Genomic DNA, 20,369 nt, shown 5'->3' on the forward strand with positions numbered 1-20,369 from the left:
CCCCAAATTGGAAATGATGGCAAAATTACATTTTCTGTCAAACAGTAACACTTTTTCTTTTATTAACCTTCTGTAACACAAGCTAATGGTTTAAATTCCCAAAATATGCATATATTTTTACACTTTCACACATTTATAGTCAAATTTAATGTTTACATTTATAAATAATTGTCACGCCCTGACCTTAGTATTCTTTGTTTTCTTTATTATTTTGGTTAGGTCAGGGTTTTCTTTATTATTTTGGTTAGGTCAGGGTGTGACGAGGGTGGTATGTGTGTTTTGTCTTGTCTAGGGTTTTTGTAAATCTATGGGGTTTTGATATGTCTAGGTATCTGTAGGTCTATGGTGGCCTGAATTGGTTCCCAATCAGAGACAGCTGTTTATCGTTGTCTCTGATTGGGGATCCTATTTTAGGTTGCCATTTTCCATTTTGGTTTTGTGGGTTATTGTCTATGTGTAGTTGCATGTCAGCACTTGGTTTAGCATAGCGTCACAGTTGTTTAAGTGTTTTTCGTTAATTAAAGAAGAGTGTATTCTTAACACACTGCGCCTTGGTCTCATCATTACGACGAACGTGACAATTTTAGTATGTTTTTCATGTTTTAAACAGTTATTTTGATCAATAGAAGTTTCATTTCAAATTTTCAGAAATGTTGGTAAATTAGCTTTTATTGTCTAAAGAACTTATTAAAGAGATGGGTGTTTTTTTCCACTGTCTAGTCATGGTACAGGGTTGTTATTTGTTTTAAATCTATCATGTTTTTTTCACAAAGTTTACTATTGAGTACACATTGTCAGATGAGGCACGTACAACTAGTATACAAAAAGAGTATATATATATATATATATGTATATATACCACAGAAATTATATATTAACTAGTTGCATAAAAGGATTTATAACAAATTATGAATTTACCCCTGATGCTTATAGGGTTCATGTAAAACTTTATTCCAGAAATGTGCAGCATGCATGTATTTTATACTGTAATTTTAAAAAATTATAATAATAAGCAAATTATTATTTTTAAACACAGTAAGCCCATCTATTGGCCAATGATTACAATCATGTTATTGGTTGATTGAGAGGCCAAAAGGGACTCCATTAGAAGAACTTGGTGGGGTCAGACTTGTCACACATCTGGACGTGGACATGAGAAGTGATCCCTGGGTAGACACTTTGCATGGTCAGCATGGTCCCAATCCTCTGTCCCTTCTTCACCACCCCAGAGTACTTGTCAGGCTTTACGTAGAACAGCTTAAAGCACAGACCTAGAAAACAGAGACAACCAACAGTGTCAGTCAATCAATCAATTAGACAATTGATTCAACCATTACCCAATTATATGCCACATATTCTTCCAATATCCATTCCTCCATGTGACATATTAGTTGCTCGTATACCTCAGTGACACAACAGAGCCGGAATATTGGGTTACGGGACAGCCAAAAAACATGCCACTTCCATACAGCCATGATCAAAAGTGACGTTTTCTTAGTGGTTAGGAGAACTTACACAGCAGGTAAGGAGAAGTAATGTAGCAGGTTAGGAGAATGAAGTTAAAGTTAAGAAAAGGAGTAGCGAAAATGCTTTCCTTACCTGTTACGACAATCACAGAGTGAAGTGGTTGGTTTTTAGGGAGTTCCATCGGAATACAGTGCATATTTACAAGCATAGCATTAACTTAACTATTTATCTCGGTTATTTTTAAAAAAAGATTCAGGATAGACACTGACCCTCTCCACTGAGGTTGATCCCATCGTTGATGGCTGCCTTCTTCGGGTCTGTGTACACGATCACTTTCCCGTTGAGTTTCACGTCAAATGGAGCGTACACTGTGGCCCCATCATTACACACAATGTCCAGACCCTGATGCGCACGGCCTCCTCTGGACATAGATAGGAAAGTGTATTAAAGTTGGGGGGTATCTCAGAGAGTATCTCAATTGCAACACTATGGTATGTTTTCATTCTTGTACTGTATACAGTAAGAGCATTAATATTGAATTAATGTGTTTTTAGATTTCAATCATTGTCATGGAATGTGATTAACATCTTATCAACTAAAGTATGAGGTAAATTGAGGACAGTAAAATAATACAAAACCAAACTGATACATCAAAATACATGCCACAAATACTACAGACACACACACTTGCCATACCTGCTTGCGCCGTGGTGTCCTTGTCCCCATCTGTCCCCTGTCCTCCTCCTGTTACTGGAGTTGTCGCTGCACAGCTGACCAAACTTGACCATCTCACACTCTGACAACACAGCTAGAGATGGGATGAACCACAGATATATTGACTAAGGAGGAAAACCTGTTATGCTGATATTTTCTACTATTTAAGTGTATTTATATTAAAATGCCAAAATTATATTGAACACAAACTGCATCCAGAACCAACCAAATTGCATGTGCGAGCTGGACAGCTACTTGATTTGATATTGCAATGGATTGACCTAATAGTTGAATCAATATATGTCAATTTTGGTTATTCTTACCTATGAGCACCACAGTAAACAAAAGAACAGCAGTCTTCATGGTAAAGCCTTAGATGATGCTTTCACTCAAGGAGAAAATCTACAAGAAATTCTTGCTCAGCTTCCATCTGTGTTTCTGACTGCATAATGTCTGTGCTTAAATACCTGTTGAAGTTCAACTTTCCCACATTGCACACCCTTGTTTCACACTCTTTCATCAGAGTAGAAAACCCTGAATTTGGAAATACTTTGTTTACTTTGTGAAATCCAGAAAAATATATATTTGGTAGAACAAAATGGTGGACAGCAGGGTAAACAAGTGGTGTTATGCTAAAATGTTTATTCTATTCTTCTGGGTAATTTACTTTATGTTCAAAATTCTTATATTTTATAATGTTTTATTGTTGTTGCATTGTCGAGAAGGAACCTCCAAGAAAGCATTTCTTTGGACTTGAAACTTGAAGTCTGTCCCTGACCTTCACCTGTTTCTTGGCAAATAAGGTTTGTTCAGAATACTCTGATTGGGTAAAAAAATAAAAAATACAGAAAAAGGTTGACAAATTATGACATTTGGGTCAACTATCACTTTAAGCAATGAATATACTCCAATAGAGAATAAACGTAAACTTTATAACAGAAAAAGTGCCTAACACATGGTGTACATTATACAATAATACCAAATTATAATAAAGAAAAACACATAATGGCCGTCTTTGACCTGTTAATGTTCAAGTGTATTGGTTAGTATGTAAAGCACCTGGTTATAAGAAACCATCAAAGGTATCCCAAATCAGTTTTACATAATTGACCCTTTTGACCCTTGACCCTTGAAAAAAATCCTCATGGTTTCTATGGGCTACAGGCAGGGATACCTTTCCTTTCTCTGCTACAAGTGAACAGAAAATGGTAAAACAGTGTGCCTGGGGCACATGTAATACTGACAGTCTGTACCTGGAGAGGTAAGACAGTGGTGTCTTTTTTATACCCTTTCCAAAAACCAAAATCTAACGGAGAGAAGTGTAGGTTGTGGATAAAGCTTTGTGGTCATTCACAGTTGAACACAAGCAAGATAACGAAGGACACATACTTTTGCACCAAGGTAAGCAACTAAGTGAAGTTAACCTTTTGCATAATGTGTAATATCTCAACATATTACAAAGTGAAAAAAGAAGCCAGCTACCACATGGTTGAAGGGAAATTTCACAATTTTTCAACTTCATAAGATCAGTGTTCCCAATGACATAATGAACCAATTAGTAGACAATTTGTGGGCAATTCCTAATCATAATTGGTTAAAATCACAGGATGCACACCGATGATGACAGAACATAGAAACATGTAATTTTCACATATGTTGATATTGGGGTGGTGCTGGAGATGATGAAAATGAAGTTGAACAATTGTGACATTTCCCTTTAACAATAACATAGCAAAAATAACATTCATTTTTATATTCCATTACGACAATTTTGGCTGGAGAAATATAATGTCCAAAAGTCAATTTATTGCATGTTACAATTCTGAGGTAGATTCTCCATAAGGCACACACATTCCAGTCTCTCACATTAGAGACTAGGAAGGAATCAGGCTGCTGCCTTATAATTTACGAATTTAAACCCCACCCCCCATCAATCCCTCTATACCGTTCCCCCTCTGCGGGAGGGATATATGTTCATCCATGACTGAGTGGGTATGCACGCCTCAATCATCAAGTTTACAGACGACACAACAGTAGTAGGCTTGATAATCAACGATTACGAGACAGCCTACAGGGAGGAGGTGAGGGCTCTGGGACTGTGGTGCCTGGAAAACAACCTCTCACTCAAAGTCAACAAAACAATGGAGATGATCATGAACTTCAGGAAACAGCAGAGGGTGCACCTCCCTATCTAGATTGACGGGACCGCAGTGGAGAAGGTGGAAAGCTTCAAGTTCCTTGGCATACACATCACTGACACACTGAAATGGACCCCCCACAAAGACAGTGTGGTGAAGAAGGCGCAACAGAGACTCTTCAATCTCAGGAGGCTAAAGAAATTTGATTGTCACCTAAAACCATCCACCGTCCAGGACACATACAGCACCGGATGTCACAGGAAGGCCAAATATGCCACTTTGTTTACATACTCATCTCATATGTATATACTGTACATACTGTACTCGATACCATCTACTGCATCTTGCCATCTTGCCTACCGTCACTCATTCATATATCTTTATGTACATATTCTTTATCCCTTTACACTTATGTGTATAAGGTAGTAGTTTTGGAATTGTTAGCTAGATTACTCGTTGGTTATTACTGCATTGTCGGAACTAGAAGCACAAGCATTTCGTTACACTCGCATTGACATCTGCTAACCATGTGTATGTGACAAATCAAATTGGATTTGATTTGATTTGATTTAGATCATCAAGGATATCAACTACCTGAGCCACTGCTTGTTCACCCCGGTATCATCCAGAAGGCGAGGTCAGTACAGGTGCATCAAAGCTGGGGCCGAAAGACTGAAAAACAGCTTTTATCTCAAGGACATCAGACTGTTAAACAGCCATCACTAGAACATTAGAGGCTGCTGCCTAGACATATACTAGAAATCACTGGCCACTTTAAAGACTGGAACACTAGTCACTTTAATAATGTTTACATATCTGGCATTACTCATCTCATTTATACAGTATTCTATACTATTCTACGGTATCTTAGTCACTTAATAATGTTTACATGTCTTGCATTACTCAGCTCATATGTATATACTGTATTCTGTTAGGACCGACGCCTGGGATGAGAAGCAGGTACGGGGAGTCAAGCACTTAATCAGGAACAGACATAAAACAAGACAGGAACAGAGCCAGCACATGGGTATACAAGGACATATGACAATCAATGCAGAAGCAGGGAACAGAGCGGGGAAACAGACAGATATAGGGAAGGTAATGACAAGAGGTGATTGAATCCATGTGAGTCCCATAATCGCTGATGCGCATGACGGGGGGCAAGTGCGTAATGATGATAGCAGGAGTGTGCAATGCTGGAGAGGGGAAGAGCGGGAGCAGGCGTGACATTCTACGGTATCTTAGTCACTTAATGTTTACTTATCTGGCATTAGTAATCTCATATGTATATATTGTTTTCTGTACTATTCTATGGTTTCTCATTCACTTAATAATAATGTTTACATGCCGTTGAAGTCGGAAGTTTACATACACTTAGGTTGGAGTCATTAAAACTTTCTTTTAACAAATTTCTGGTTAACAAACTATAGTTTTGGCACACAGACATTATTTCATTCAGAAGTTTACATAAACTAAGCTGACTGTGCCTTTAAACAGCTTGGAAAATTCCATGAAATTATGTCATGTCTTTAGAAGCTTCTGATAGGCTAATTGAAATAATTTGAGTCAATTGGAGGTGTACCTGTGGATGTATTTCAAGGCCTACCTTCAAACTCAGTGCCTCTTTGCTTGACATCATGGGAAAATCAAAAGAAATCAGCCAAGACCTCAGAAAATAAATTGTAGACCTCCACAAGTCTGGTTCATCCTTTTGAGCAATTTCCAAACACCTGAAGGTACCACATTCATCTGTACAAACAATAGTACGCAAGAATAAACACCATGTGACCACCTAGCCATCATACCGCTCAGGAAGGAGATGTGTACGCTCTCTTAGAGATGAATGTACTTTGGTGCGAGAAATTCAAATCAATCCCAGAACAACAGCAAAGGACCTATTGAAGATGCTGGAGGAAACAGGTACAAAAGTATCTATATCCACAGTAAAACGAGTCCTATGACTCAGCAAGGAAGAAGCCACTGCTCCAAAACCGCCATAAAAAACTTTATGTAAACTTCTGACCCACTGGGAATGTGATGAAAGAAATAAAAGCTGAAATAAATCATTCTCTCTACTAATTTTCTGACATTTCACATTCTTAAAATAAAGTGGTGATCCTAACTGACCTAAAACAGGGAATTTTTACTAGGATTAAATATCAGGAATTGTGAAAAACTTTTGGCTATTTGGCTAAGGTGTCTGTAAACCTCCGACTTCAACTGTATCCTCCATTACTCATCTCATATGTATATAGTATATTCTATACCATTCTAATGTATCTTAGTCCATTCTGCTCTGACATAGCTCGTCCATGTATGTAGTCTTCCTACATTCTTACTTAGATTTGTGTGTATTGGGTGAATGTTTAATTTGTTAGAAATTACGTGTTAGATATTACTGCACTGTTGGAGCTAGAAGCACAAGCATTTCGGTACACCCGCCAGAACATCTGCTAATCACGTGTATGTGAACAATACAATTTGATTTGATTTGATTTGATTTTGATACCTCTGTAGAGCCCTGATCGTTTGTACCCTGATGCTCACAGGCCAGTCGTGACAATCAATTATAACAACTTACATAACTCATACATAACTACACAACTTAGTGCAATCACAAGTACAACGTTAGCAACAGAAGTCTGATTTACATATAATTTGACTCAGGAGACCTCAAAAAATATAACCTTAACACTAAATGAATAACTGAATGAATAACACACTACATGTATCATCACTTTGCAATGTCCAACCTACAAATGCCAGAACTAGATTTTGAGATGACAATTGTGAAGCATAGGGTGCATGTGAAAAGGGTAAAAAACAAACTAAGAAGTATAAAATAGTATCTCGCAAGATCCCTAATTCCAGATTAGGAAACCTAAACCGGATATGGTTTGTGGTTAACATGCTCAAATCAAATTAAACTTTCTTTGTCACATGCGCCAAATACAACAAGTGTAGACCTAACCAACAGTGCAGTTCAAGAAAGAGTTAAGAAAATGTTTACCAAATAAACTAAAGTAACATAATAAAATAATGAGGCTATATACAGGGGGCACTGGTACCGAGTCAATGTGCAGGGGTACAGGTTAGTCGAGGTAATTTGTACGTGGAGGTTAGGGTGAAGTGACTATGCATAGATAATAAACAGCGAGTAGCAGCAGTGTACATAACAAATGGTGGGGGGGGTGGTAGAAGACTTATGGCTTGGGGGTAGAAGCTGTTAAGGAGCCTTTTGGTCCTAGACCAAGTCTATGACTTGGGTGACTGGAGTCTGCTGTCCAACTTCCAGCCACACATTCTTATTATAGGCTAGTCCTCACACACCCATGCACACAGACAGAAATCTGTATGGGTATTCTCAACCTGGTCTCAGAGAATTTCGTATTATTATCTGTGTAAGTCCGAGACACTCCTTTTAGTATGATATATTACGTTTCGTATGGTATGTAATCATTTGTGGATGGCCATCAACCATTTTCTATGATTTGTTACAAATTACAATTTGTATTACTGTATTACTATATGTTATGAATTTGCGAAACATATGTGTCACACCCTGTTTCACCTGTCTTGTGCTTGTCTTCACCTCCAACCAGGTGTCTCCCATTTGTTCCCGTTATTCCCTGTGTATTTCTACCGGTGTCTTCTGTCTGTCTGTTGCCAGTTCGTCAAGTCAAGTAGTGTGTTTTTCCGTGCTCCTGTTTTTCCTCGTCTCTGTTTTTCTAGTCCTCCCGGTTCTGACCCTTTGCCTGCCCTGACACTGTACCCGCCTGCCTGACCATTCAGCCTGACCTCCAGACTGTCTGCTGCCCTGTACCTTCTGGACTCTGACCTGGTTTATGAACTTATGCTTGTCCTCGACCAGCCTCTTGCCTGCCCCTTGTTTTTCAATAAATATCAGAGACTCAAACCATTTGCCTCTGGTGTCTGCATCTGTTTCTCGCCCTGTGTCGTTATAATATGATATGTTACGAAATCTAGCTAGGTGGCTGGGTGGCTAACGTTAGCTATCTGGCTAATGTTAGCTAGGCTAGGGGTTAGGATTATGTTTACAAGTTAGCTTAAAGAGTAAAGGTTAGGGTTAGGGTTAGCTAAAAGGGTTAATGTTAGGGTAGGGGAAGAGTTAGCTAGCATACTTAGTATTTGAAAAGTAACTAAAATGTAGTAAGCAGTTGACAAGTTGCTAATTAGCTAAAATGCGCAAGTTGTCTGTAATGATAATCAAATTTGCAGCCTTTGGGTTGCTAGACGTTCACGTTATACGCCCACCCATCTTCATCTGTTACTTCTGACACTGTCCTGAGAACATAAACATACTACCATGGAGGTGGAAACATTTGATGACATTTGTTTATGGATACCATACTGTTTCTGCTGCTAACCATAGATTTGTGCCTATACAGTAAGTACCTGCCCATATGTAAAACATGGGTTTCTTTGATACGTAAAAGTTGAAGATATAATGGACTTGCATCTGTGATAAAAAATATCCTCTTGTGGTTGAATTGGTTATTACATGCATTAGATGTAAACAATGCATTCACGTGTAGCTCACCAGTCAAAGTTATAACTGCAGTAGACTTCTCTTCCAGCTCACTTTTGCCCTTGTCTCCAAGACCACTGGAATAGGCTTGTCATCAATCTTCTTGTCTCTTGGCTTGTGCCACTGTTGTGTTTCTATGTCCTGATAACGTTGAGTGAGCGCATGTCACCTGAGCATGCATTGAGGTAGTCCTACCTGGCCTGCTGCATACAAATGTAGGAAAGTGCCCATTTGGCAATGTATGATTTCTGATTGTCTTAATTCAACAAGTCCACCACTAATAAACTGAGCAGCTCAGTCATTTATTTTCACCTCACACATTGTAAATTAAGTGTTTGTTTATGTTATGTTCTGTTAATTACTGATGTCCCCTTTAAGGATGGAGCACATTTGGTCATGCACAGTATTATTCTATGTTATTCTGGTACTAACTAGTTTGAGTAAATGTGAAGCTCCAGTTCAATTGCTTGTATTCAGAGTCTTTCTTATTACATAAATAAGTACAAAGTGTTAAGACACTACAATGGCGACGAGGATGATTACCTGCAGTGTGCATCACGAATACAGATGGAGTTCGTAGGAAGAGAGGAAGATTTTGACCCTGTAGCACAACAGCTAGCAAGCAGTGAAGACGAGGGGAGAGCTGACGAGAACGAGGCGGCAGATCAAAGACCCGTGGAGCCGGAGGTAAAGAGAATGGCTAGCATCGGGAAAATAGATGTGTTTGATGACACGCAAGAAAACTGGGCAACTTACATTGAACGACTGGAACAGTACTTCATTGAAAATGACATTGCTGATAACAAAAGAGTACCAGCGTTGTTGAGTTTAATTGGCCCAAAAACATACAGTTTGCTAAGAGATCTGACTGCCCCTCTGAAGCCCTCAAATAAAACATTCACAGAGATTGTGGAGATATTGCAAAATCACCTATCACCTAAACCACTCCTCATCACGGAACGTTTTCGTTTCCACAAGAGAGATCAGAATGAGGGGGAGGGTGTTAGTACATATGTAGCAGTGTTGAAGAAACTGTCTGAACATTGCCAGTTGGGAGAGAACCTAAATGACACATTATGGGATAGATTTGTTTGTGGACTGAAACATGAACACATTCAAAAACGTTTGCTCACAGAATCAGAGCTCACGTTTGCAAAGGCTGTTGAAATTGCTGTGGCTATGGAAATCGCGACTAAAGATGCATTTGAGTAAAAGATGCAATGTAAAAGAAGTACTGACCTGTCACAAATTTCCCTGCACAAGTTTTCACGCAGTCGACAGCGCCCCCGTGTGGACGAAAAATACAACAGGTGTGACAGAGATGGTCACAGAGCAGAGGACTGCCGTTTCAAAGACGAAATTTGTCACAAATGCAGTAGAAGGGGGCACATTCAAAGAGCATGCAAAGCAAAATTCAGTCACAACAGGAAAACTGAGAAAATTAAAGGGTCTGTGAATGCACTAGCAGAGAACAGTGGCAGTGATTCAGATGAACGATTAATTGGTACAATGGAGTTAAACACAGTGACTTCTCCCAGCAGTAGCATAATATGGGTGACACCAGATATCGAAGGCAAACCCCTCAAAATGGAGCTGGACACAGGATCTGCAGTGTCTATAATGTCCACTACTGTCTACAATGAGCACTTTAAGGCTATCAAGCTGAAGAACACAAATGTGTTGCTGAAGACATACTCAGGAGAGAGATTGAGCCCAATGGGGACGTTGCAGGTCAGAGTGCATTATGGGGGGCAAACACAGCAGTTACAGCTGTATGTGGTGCCTGGAACTGGCCCCCCATTATTTGGCAGGGAATGGCTTTCAAAAATAAAGCTGAATTGGTGTGACTTGAAAATGCTCCACACGTTCCAGTCCAAAGAGAAAGGCACAGACCAAACACTGGAACACTTGCGGAAGAAATACAACACAGTTTTCAGTGATCAGATGGGAACAGTAAAAGGCTTCACAGCAAAACTTGTACTAAGAGATGACGCAACCCCAAAATTCTGCAAAGCCTGATCTGTTCCATACTCCCTGAGACCAAAGGTGGAAGCGGAAATCGATCGCTTGCAGGATACAGGGATCCTGACGAAAGTGGACAGAAGCGAATGGGCCACACCCATAGTTCCTATTGTGAAGAAAGACGGGTCTGTTAGAATGTGTGGGGACTTCAAGGTAACTGTGAATCCAATGTTGCATGTGGACCAATACCCCCTACCACGTCTGGATGACATCTTTGCTGCACTAGCTGGTGGGAAACACTTCAGTAAAATCGATCTGAAACAGGCTTACCTGCGCTACCGGTTGAAGAGAGTTCCAAACAGTACCTGACAATAAACACACACAAAGGTCTATACAGGTATAACCGCCTGGTTTTTGGCATTGCATCAGCCCCAGCCATTTGGCAACGAACTATTGACCTGATTTTGCAAGGAATCCCAGGAACCCAGTGTATCCTGGATGACATGATCATAACAGGACGCACCGACAAAGAGCACCTGGCTAACCTGGAAGAGGTCCTGAAAAGACTGAAAGAGTATGGTCTACAGGCAAACTTAAAGAAGTGTGAGTTCTTCAAAGACAAGATTGTCTTCTGTGGACATGAGATTGACTGCAATGGATTGCACAAAACACAGGACAAAATCGAGGCAGTGGTACAGGCACCACGCCCACAAAATATCACAGAAGTGAGATCTTTCACGGGACTGATCAATTACTACAGAAGATTCCTCCCAAACCTTTCAGCAGTACTCCAGCCTCTAAATCAGCTCCTGGAAAAGAATAGGACATGGCGGTGGACAGAGCAGTGTGAAAATGCATTTCTGGAGACAAAACGGCTCATAACATCTGAACAGGTCCTGATGCATTACGACCCTGAAATGCCAGTGAAGTTGGCTTGTGATGCGTCCCCTTATGGATTAGGGGTAGTCCTTTCACACACACTGAAAGATGGGTCAGAGAGGCCAGTTGCATTTGCGTCACGAACATTGAATGATGCAGAGAAAAACTACTCACAAATCGACAAAGAAGCACTGGCACTAGTGTGGGGCGGCAAGAAATTCCACCCATACCTATATGGCAGGCGTTTCACACTGGTTACAGATCACCAGCCGTTGCTTTCCATTTTCAGTCCAAAGAAAGGCATTCCGTCAATGACAGCAGCCAGGTTACAGCGATATGCCCTGTTCCTTGCCAGTCATATGTATGACATTGAGTTTAAGCCGTCATTCCTCCACACAAATGCAGATGGATTATCCAGACTGCCGTGTACAAGAGAAAGACAAAGGAGGGTGGATGCAGTGGACATGTTCCATACCGCTCAGCTTGAGGCCCTACCAGTCACAAGCACAGTTATCAAACAGGAGACAAGGAAAGATGTGACCTTGTCAAAAGTGTACACCTACACCATGTCAGGATGGCCAGCTACTGGCAGAAAGGAGCTGACTCCGTATTTCCAGCGGAGAAACGAAATTACAACGTACCAAGGATGTTTGATGTTGGGAATGAGAGTCATGATACCCCAGAAATGCCAACATCTAGTCTTGCAGCAACTACATGAAGGTCATGTTGGAATTGTCAAAATGAAGCTGCTCGCAAGGAGCCACTTCTGGTGGCCAGGTCTGGACCAACAGATAGAAAATATGGCAAAGAACTGTAGTGGATGTTTGGAAACCCTTCACATGCCTGCTCCTGTCCCAGTCCACCCATGGGAATGGCCCGCAAAGCCATGGCAGAGAATTCATGTGGACTACGCTGGTCCCTTTGAAAAGCACATGTTTCTGGTTATAGTTGATGCCCATTCCAAATGGCCAGAGGTGTTTTGCACTGACTCCTCCACCTCAGCTCAGACGATAGAGTGTCTCAGAACAACGTTTGCACGCTTCGGTTTGCCACGGCAGCTGGTAAGTGACAACGCGCAAGCTTTTGTAAGTGACGAGTTTACAAGATTCATGTCAGTAAATGGAATCAAACACTCAACCTCAGCTCCGTACCACCCTGCCACCAATGGGCTGGCAGAACGCTTTGTGCAAACCCTAAAGCAAGGACTCCGTGCAGCAAAACGAGACAAAGGGACTTTGCAAACAAAACTGGCCAAGTTCCTGGCCTCCTACCGAAACACCCCACATGCCACGACAAATGAAAGCCCAGCCACACTGATGTTCGGGAGGCCTCTCCGCACACAGCTGGACATCATGAAGCCAAACAGGCGTAATGAAGTGCTGAACAAACAAGCCAAGATGCTCTCCGGTGGCCGGGAGTGCCATCTCCAAACAGGACAGGAAGTGATGGTGCGAGACTACAGAAGAGGAGGGAAATGGACAAGAGGGACCGTACACACACAAACGGGACCCAGAACTTACCAGGTTCAAGTGAGCCCAGACATAATGTGGCGGCGTCACATTAACCAAATGCATTCCACGGAAAACAGCACAACAATCGAGAGAGAACAGGCACAGAGATCCTGAGAGTGACACACTGGGAACTGTAGAGGACGGTGGGGCAGTAGAGAGAACAGGCACAGAGAGCTCCTGAGAGTGACACACAGGGAACTGTAGAGGACGGTGGGGCAGTAGAGAGACCCCAGGCTGAAAGAAGGGAACGTGTTGATGAAGGTGCTGCTATAGCAGACGCTATAATGGAACAAGCACACACTGAGGATGTTCAGGAGCCTCCAGACAATCTGAGGCGCTACCCAGGACGAAGGCACCGTCCACCAGACAGACTAGACTTATAAACAAACAAACAAAAACGAACTGTTCAAGTTCAAATTAAAAGATGCAAAATAACTACAACAAGTTCTGGGAAATGTTTCAGTTGTGGTTTGGTAAAAGTAACTCTGATTGTATAAGAGAAGGAATGTTATGTTCTGTTAATTACTGATGTCCCCTTTAAGGATGGAGCACCCTTGGTCATGCGCTGTATTGTTCTATGTTATTCTGGTACTAACTAGTTTGAGTAAATGTGAAGCTCCAGTTCAATTGCTTGTATTCAGAGTCTTTCTTATTACATAAATAAGTACGAAGTGTTAAGACACTACAGTTTACATCCATTGCAAAAGATAGTTCCTCAGTATTTGAAAAATCTTTCCAACACTACATCACCAAGCCTGGGTGTGGAAGAGAAAAATATCATGATCTGATGATCCCATATATCCAGTTGGAATAGCTGTCTGTCCTGAGCTGTCTGTCCCGAGCTCACTGGCGCGGGAAACTCTGAGGGCCCGTGAATAGGCTACTTGATACAATGTCGCAAGTTTGCTAGCAACTGCTTCGGTCCAGATCCAGTTTTTTATTTTATTTAACCTTTATTTAATTAACTTCTTCGAGATAGGGGGCGTTCTTTTAATTTTTGGATAAAAAACGTTCCCGTTTTAAACAAGATATTTTGTCACGAAAAGATGCTCGACTATGCATGTAATTGACAGCTTTGGAAAGAAAAAACTCTGACGTTTCCAAAACTGCAAAGATATTATCTGTGAGTGCCCCAGAACTAATGCTACAGGCGAAACCAAGATGAAATTTCATACAGGAAATGCCCCAGATTCTGAAGGCGCTGTGTTCCAATGTCTCCTTATATGGCTGTGAATGCGCCAGGAATGAGCCTGCCCTTTCTGTCGTTTCCCCAAGGTGTCTGCAGCATTGTGACGTATTTGTAGGCATATCATTGGAAGATTGACCATAAGAGACTACATTTACCAGGTGTCCGCCCGGTGTCCTGCGTCAAAATTTTTGCGTAATCTCTAGGTCCATGCACGTTCCATTTCTTCAGAGTAGAAACTAAACTGCCACGAATGATTTATCATCGATAGATATGTGAAAAACACCTTGAGGATTGATTCTAAACAACGTTTGCCATGTTTCTGTCGATATTATGGAGTTAATTTGGAAAAAAGTTCGCGTTGTAATGACTTAATTTTTGTTTTTTTTCTTACCCAAACGTGATGAAGAAAACGGAGCGATTTGTCTACACAAATAATCTTTTTGTAAAAACTGAACATTTGCTATCTAACTGAGAGTCTCCTCATTGAAAACATCTGAAGTTCTTCAAAGGTAAATGATTTTATTTGAATGCTTTTCTTGTTTTTGTGAAAATGTTGCATGCTGAATGCCAGGCTTAATGCTATGCTAGGCTATCAATACTGTTACACAAATGCTTGTTTAGCTATGGTTCAAAAGCATATTTTGAAAATCTGAGATGACATTGTTGTTAACAAAAGGCTAAGCTTGAGAGCTAATATATTTATTTAATTTCATTTGCGATTTTCATGAGTAGTTAACGTTGCGTTATGCTAATGAGCTTGCGGAGAGAATTACACTCCTGGATACAGGTTTTTTTCGTAGCCAAACGTGATGAACAAAACGGAGCGATTTGTCCTACACAAATAATCTTTTCGTAAAAACTGAACATTTGCTATCTAACTGAGAGTCTCCTCATTGAAAACATCTGAAGTTCTTCAAAGGTAAATGTTTTTATTTGAATGCTTTTCTTGTTTTTGTGAAAATGTTGCATGCTGAATGCTAGGCTAAATGCTATGCTAGGCTATCAATACTCTTACACAAATGCTTGTTTAGCTAAGGTTCAAAAGCTTATTTTGAAAATCTGAGATGACAGTGTTGTTAACAAAAGGCTAAGCTTGAGAGCAAATATATTTATTTCATTTCATTTGCGATTTTCATGAATAGTTAACGTTGCGTTATGGCTGTATTCACGATCCCGGATCCGGGATGGCTAGAATCAAGAGGTGTTAACTAGACAAGTCACTTCACTAGCAATAGCTCAAGTCAAGACAGATAGAAACGGAGGCAGACAGGCGGAGTAGAGAGATGAATGTGATTGAAAGAATCTGAATTTTCATCATATTTTCTACTGTTTTTATTTGTTGGCTTTGGGCTTATGTATTTACTTAGTCGACGATGGAAGTTCTAGGCCTACTGCTGCATTTAATCACATAGGAAGTTCCATGAAAAAAACGTGCCAACCTATAGATATCAAAGGCCAAACAAGAGAGGTATCGCTGTGGTGGAAAATAGGAAACCACTAGACTTGTTTTTAGACGGAGTGAATTATGGATCAATGCTACTTGGGAAATCCATTTAGCATCTTCGAGGAAAATCTGGAATGAGGAAAGTGTGGAGTCGGTGAGAGTCACTGTCACGCCCTGACCATAGTTTGCTGTGTATGTTTCTATGCTTTGTTTGGTCAGGGTGTGATCTGAGTGGGCATTCTATGTTGGATGTCTAGTTTGTCTGTTATTTGTTTGGCCTGATATGGCTCTCAATCAGAGGCAGGTGTTAGTCGTTGTCTCTGATTGGGAACCATATTTAGGTAGCCTGTTTTGTCATTGTGGGTTGTCTGTGATTGTCAATGTTAGTTGCTATCGTTATTCGTTTATTGTTTTGTATAGTTTGTTCAAGTGTTCTCTGTTCATTAAATTCACGATGATGACATACCACGCTGCATTTTGGTCCTCCGATCCTTCCAACTACTCCACTACAAGAAGTGGTCATATTTCGATTTTTTTGTATGTCTGCTGAGCAGAATAAACGTGTTTTAAAACTCAAAAAGATATCGGAGTGGAATGTTTCCTGTATGGATTGTCGTAGCAGGGCACCTATCAAGGGGGTTATTTCTGGGGTGGCGCAAGAAAAAAAGGCAGAGGATATTACTGAAGACATCGATGGAGTGGTTGGTGCACGTCAACTGACCTGTATGGTGGATGGAGAAAATAAATTTGCTTCATCCATACTACGGTTCTTTGCCAAGGGCTAAAATAGAAGTCATTTCTATTTCTGACGCAGATTGCGCTGCAAGTCCTGCCTCTCCCATCTCCTCATTGGTTTATAGAAGCAGGTACCCACGTGCCATCTCCTCATTGCTTATACCCACGTGGGTGATTGAAAGACGAACTGTTTTGCCGGTCATCATGATAATACTATGAAAACTATTTATATGCCAATCACCATATAAGTTCAAAGATGAAAAAGCCTGGAAGGAGGAGAGATGACTAGAAACTATTCGGTTGACCGTTTTATGTGTGGGTTAATTGTCGGAGGAGAGGACCTTGTGCACTTCAGGTAAAATAACAACTCAATGTTTATATCCCAGGACAAAATTAGCTAGCAACAGCAAGCTAGCTAAATAGGACAAATTAGCTAGCAAGTGCAAGCTAAATTACCATAAATGTTTCATGCTTTTCGACCTGTCCCCAAATTAATGTCATTGGTTCTGTTACGTCCATCGTTAAAGGAAGACCAAGGTGCAGCGTGGTAGGCGTACATTTTCTTTAATTTAAATGTTCCACCAAAAACAATAAACAACTCAACGAACGAAAAAGACAATATCCCACAACAGAAAGTGGGAAAAAGGGCTGCCTAAGTATGATCCCCAATCAGAGACAATGACAGACAGCTGCCTCTGATTGGGAACCATACTGGGCCAAAAACAAAGAAATAGACAACATAGAATGCCCACCCCAAATCACACCCTGACCTAACCAAATAGAGAAATAAAACGTCTCTCTAAGGTCAGGGCGTGGCAGGTTCAGATTTTGTTTTGATATTTTAACCTGCAGGTCGTGACCGCGTTTGGTGTAGGGGGACAAAATAAATTGATGCACGATGGCGCAAGCGCGCGGCCGGTTTGGGTTCCGTGTTAGGGTGAAGGAGAATGAGGTGGGAAGGGTAAGGAGTGTCCAATGTGTCTCCCATCTGGAGGTGATGTCAAAATTCGAAAGAACGGGTGGTGGGGAAGAAACATCAACCGAGGGATAATGAACTGCTACATGTTAAAAAATGTGGACTTTGTATTATTTATTGCAATGATCACTAACTGTACAGCACAAGCAGAGAATTAAAAAAAAAATGGAATCATTGTGAATGCAGCTGAATTATTTTGGAGTCTTTGTGATTTCACAGCCAAGTCTGTGCAAGAAATCCTGTCGGTGGATGTTTCGCCATCACAGGCCCCTGAGCCTGTGTAGAGAGGTATTTTGGAGTGGACTGGGATTGAGGAAGTGGATGGGTTTTGTGAGTTGATTTGTTTAATTTTGTATTTTCCTGCAATGTTTGAATACCCTGTCCAGCTGGTGGCTGTAATTCACAATAACATTGGATTCCAACCGCCATTAAACCCTATCAAAGAAGAAGAATACATCAAAGGCCCGTCCAACTGATTAGTTTGGGCACCAACCTTTGAGGTGGCAAGCTTGTAGTGGACATTTTACCTTGGGCTCTCCAGAGTTCCATTGAAGGCCGTTTTGTCTGCTCCTATATGAGTATAATTGATGTTTGTCTCAAAGTTACCGAGTACCTATTTTGGGAGTTCCCTTAGTATTATTACTGTGTGTTTCTCCATGTTCGCAGGAAGATAAAAGTCTAAGCTTGTCCGAGTTAACAACAGTAACCAAGGGGGGTTATTTTGTGAAGGGTTAATTACTGTAACAATACTGTAGAATCATTTCACTGCTTCTAAATCTATTTTTCATGACATAAATCAGTATTACTTAACCAAACATCTTGTAGTTTAGGTTGTTGTTTTGGTTTAACAATACATATTTTAATGAAATGTGAATGCTGTTCAAAACATATCATATTTGCAGCATATACCTGCCGACATATAACACAGACAAATTTCATCAAGGAGTAAACTTTTGAAAGCGTGCTGTCCAGTTTAAGTTTAAGTTTTCTAACTTACAGTGTTCACGTCCGTTTCATCATCACCCTCCTCCTCTTCCTCAGTGACATCTGTCTTTCTCTGGTTGGATACAAGAAAAGAGACAAACCACCCATTAGAGACTTGAGTGCAAAGCTTCGATAAAATAAGGGAGTGACTATTTTCACAGACACGTATTGTTAGGCATATGACACCTAGATTGTGGAAAGCTGGTAACGTTTCAGTCAGACGATCAGAATAAAGTGGAACCACTATTGGAGCTTCAACTTGCAGTATAACTCTGCTTATAGGCCTAACTTTACCTCGCTTCAGGATGCACTGGGAGAGGATTTTGGGGGACTTCCTGCTGTCCTGCTCTTTGACATTGGTCTACTTGACCATGCTTGTCCTCGTCATGGCCCTTTGTTGGTAAACTCACATTGTCACAGTGACCACAACTAGGAGAGTGACCAGAGCACCAGCCATCACTACAGTGGATATGGCTAAAGGGAGATGAGGTAGGACTTAGTTCGAATTTCTACTTTGTTTGTCAGGTTTTAGAGTGTTATGTGCTTAACTTTAGACAAATCGTCCGTGTCTGTGACCTCAGAATATGTGAACTCTTAGCCTTCTCTCACCACCACTCATTGCGTCAAGATCCATTGTGTCGTCAAACAAAGCAAGTGTTTGGGGACTAGTGTCACCTGCGAAGGCTGCAATAGGTAAAGATGACAGGTAAGTCACAACGTATTAACAGAGAGTCACATGATACATAACTTTACGACAAAGTGAGACTTCATGACACACACTGGATTTTTGTTGCATGACCAACGCTACGGTTTATCTCCGTTTTTCAGTGAATGCATCAATAGCAGTGTCATCATCCATAACAGAGTTATAGCAATAGTAATAACATAGGAAAGTACAAAAGGGAATCTGATCTTATGTTGAACATATGACATCAGCTCTTTGCAGCCACATTCACGTCAGTAGCACTAAGCACAGACGTGGCCTATGCTCAGGGCCCTGAATATGATCAAAATGTGCTGAATCTCAACTTCTCCACTAGATGTCGGGCTTCACCACTTTTGTTTCTGGCATGTCTTGGTTCTTCACCTCATTTCACCTCTGTTTCACCAATTAGCTAGATATTTGAACTACAACCAATCAAACCAACTACAACCAATGACCAGTATTGTTTCTGTTACTCACATTATATTGCACAAATACTTACATAAGGGCCCGTGTTCATGATTTAGAGAATTTGAGATGACGATGACAGTTTAGATGTTCCGTTTGTATTACCACTCATTTCTCTTCAATTGTATTTTGAGTCTCACTGACCACCACAAACAATGCATTTGTTTTCCTGAGAATACTGCATGTGTCACCAAACATATTTCACCTCAACAACCCTTACAATAGATCAAAACCTCATCCAAATGTCATTCAGGTTTCAGTTTAGGTTCCTGTGTTCAGACGCTGGGTTCTCTGACGGTTATTCTATTTTTCTAATAATCTTCATGAGAAAATAAATTACCTTTCAGAGCCTCTTTGGAGAATCAATTGAAATGACGTGGGGGAGTTACTCTGGGGGTGCTGTGAATTGCTAAACCTGATTGTCTGTGTTTTAATGGCCATGCTAAGCTTTCCAGACCATTAGAGGAAGAAACCATTAGCCTCACAGGTCATTTAGCCTCCATTTTGTCAGCCTACTATGAGGCTGGTAGTGTCTGTTATGGGTTTGCCAAAGTTAACCCTGTTGACATGGAGAAAATCCATTGATTGGTCTAGTAGTTAAGTGTGTGCATCCCAATTGCTCTAATGCACATGCACACACACACGTACAC

General features: G+C 40.7%; 1 protein-coding gene across 1 annotated transcript; it reads right to left on the minus strand.

The window, feature by feature from the left end:
• Positions 1-930: 930 nt before the first annotated feature.
• On the minus strand, positions 931-2,632 carry lect2.1 (leukocyte cell derived chemotaxin 2, tandem duplicate 1). Its single transcript, XM_024429490.2, has 4 exons — positions 2,505-2,632; positions 2,164-2,275; positions 1,737-1,888; positions 931-1,271 (listed from the first exon to the last, which is right to left on the minus strand). Exons 1-4 carry the CDS (start codon positions 2,542-2,544, stop codon positions 1,105-1,107), a joined length of 471 nt encoding a protein of 156 aa, XP_024285258.1. The 5' UTR covers positions 2,545-2,632; the 3' UTR covers positions 931-1,104.
• Between the last annotated feature and the right edge of the window lie 17,737 nt (positions 2,633-20,369).

Source organism: Oncorhynchus tshawytscha, linkage group LG08, assembly GCF_018296145.1.
Source record: "Oncorhynchus tshawytscha isolate Ot180627B linkage group LG08, Otsh_v2.0, whole genome shotgun sequence".
In the NCBI taxonomy this organism is placed as follows: domain Eukaryota; kingdom Metazoa; phylum Chordata; class Actinopteri; order Salmoniformes; family Salmonidae; genus Oncorhynchus; species Oncorhynchus tshawytscha.

What these genes read in the sequence shown, in the direction of transcription:
- lect2.1 (XM_024429490.2), bottom strand. Translation starts at nt 2,544, where the DNA reads ATGAAGACTGCTGTTCTTTTGTTTACTGTGGTGCTCATAG. An exon ending in GTTTACTGTGGTGCTCATAG is followed by an intron (nt 2,276 to 2,504) that starts GTAAGAATAACC and finishes TCCCATCTCTAG; the next exon opens with CTGTGTTGTCAGAGTGTGAG. An exon ending in GGACACCACGGCGCAAGCAG is followed by an intron (nt 1,889 to 2,163) that starts GTATGGCAAGTG and finishes ATCTATGTCCAG; the next exon opens with AGGAGGCCGTGCGCATCAGG.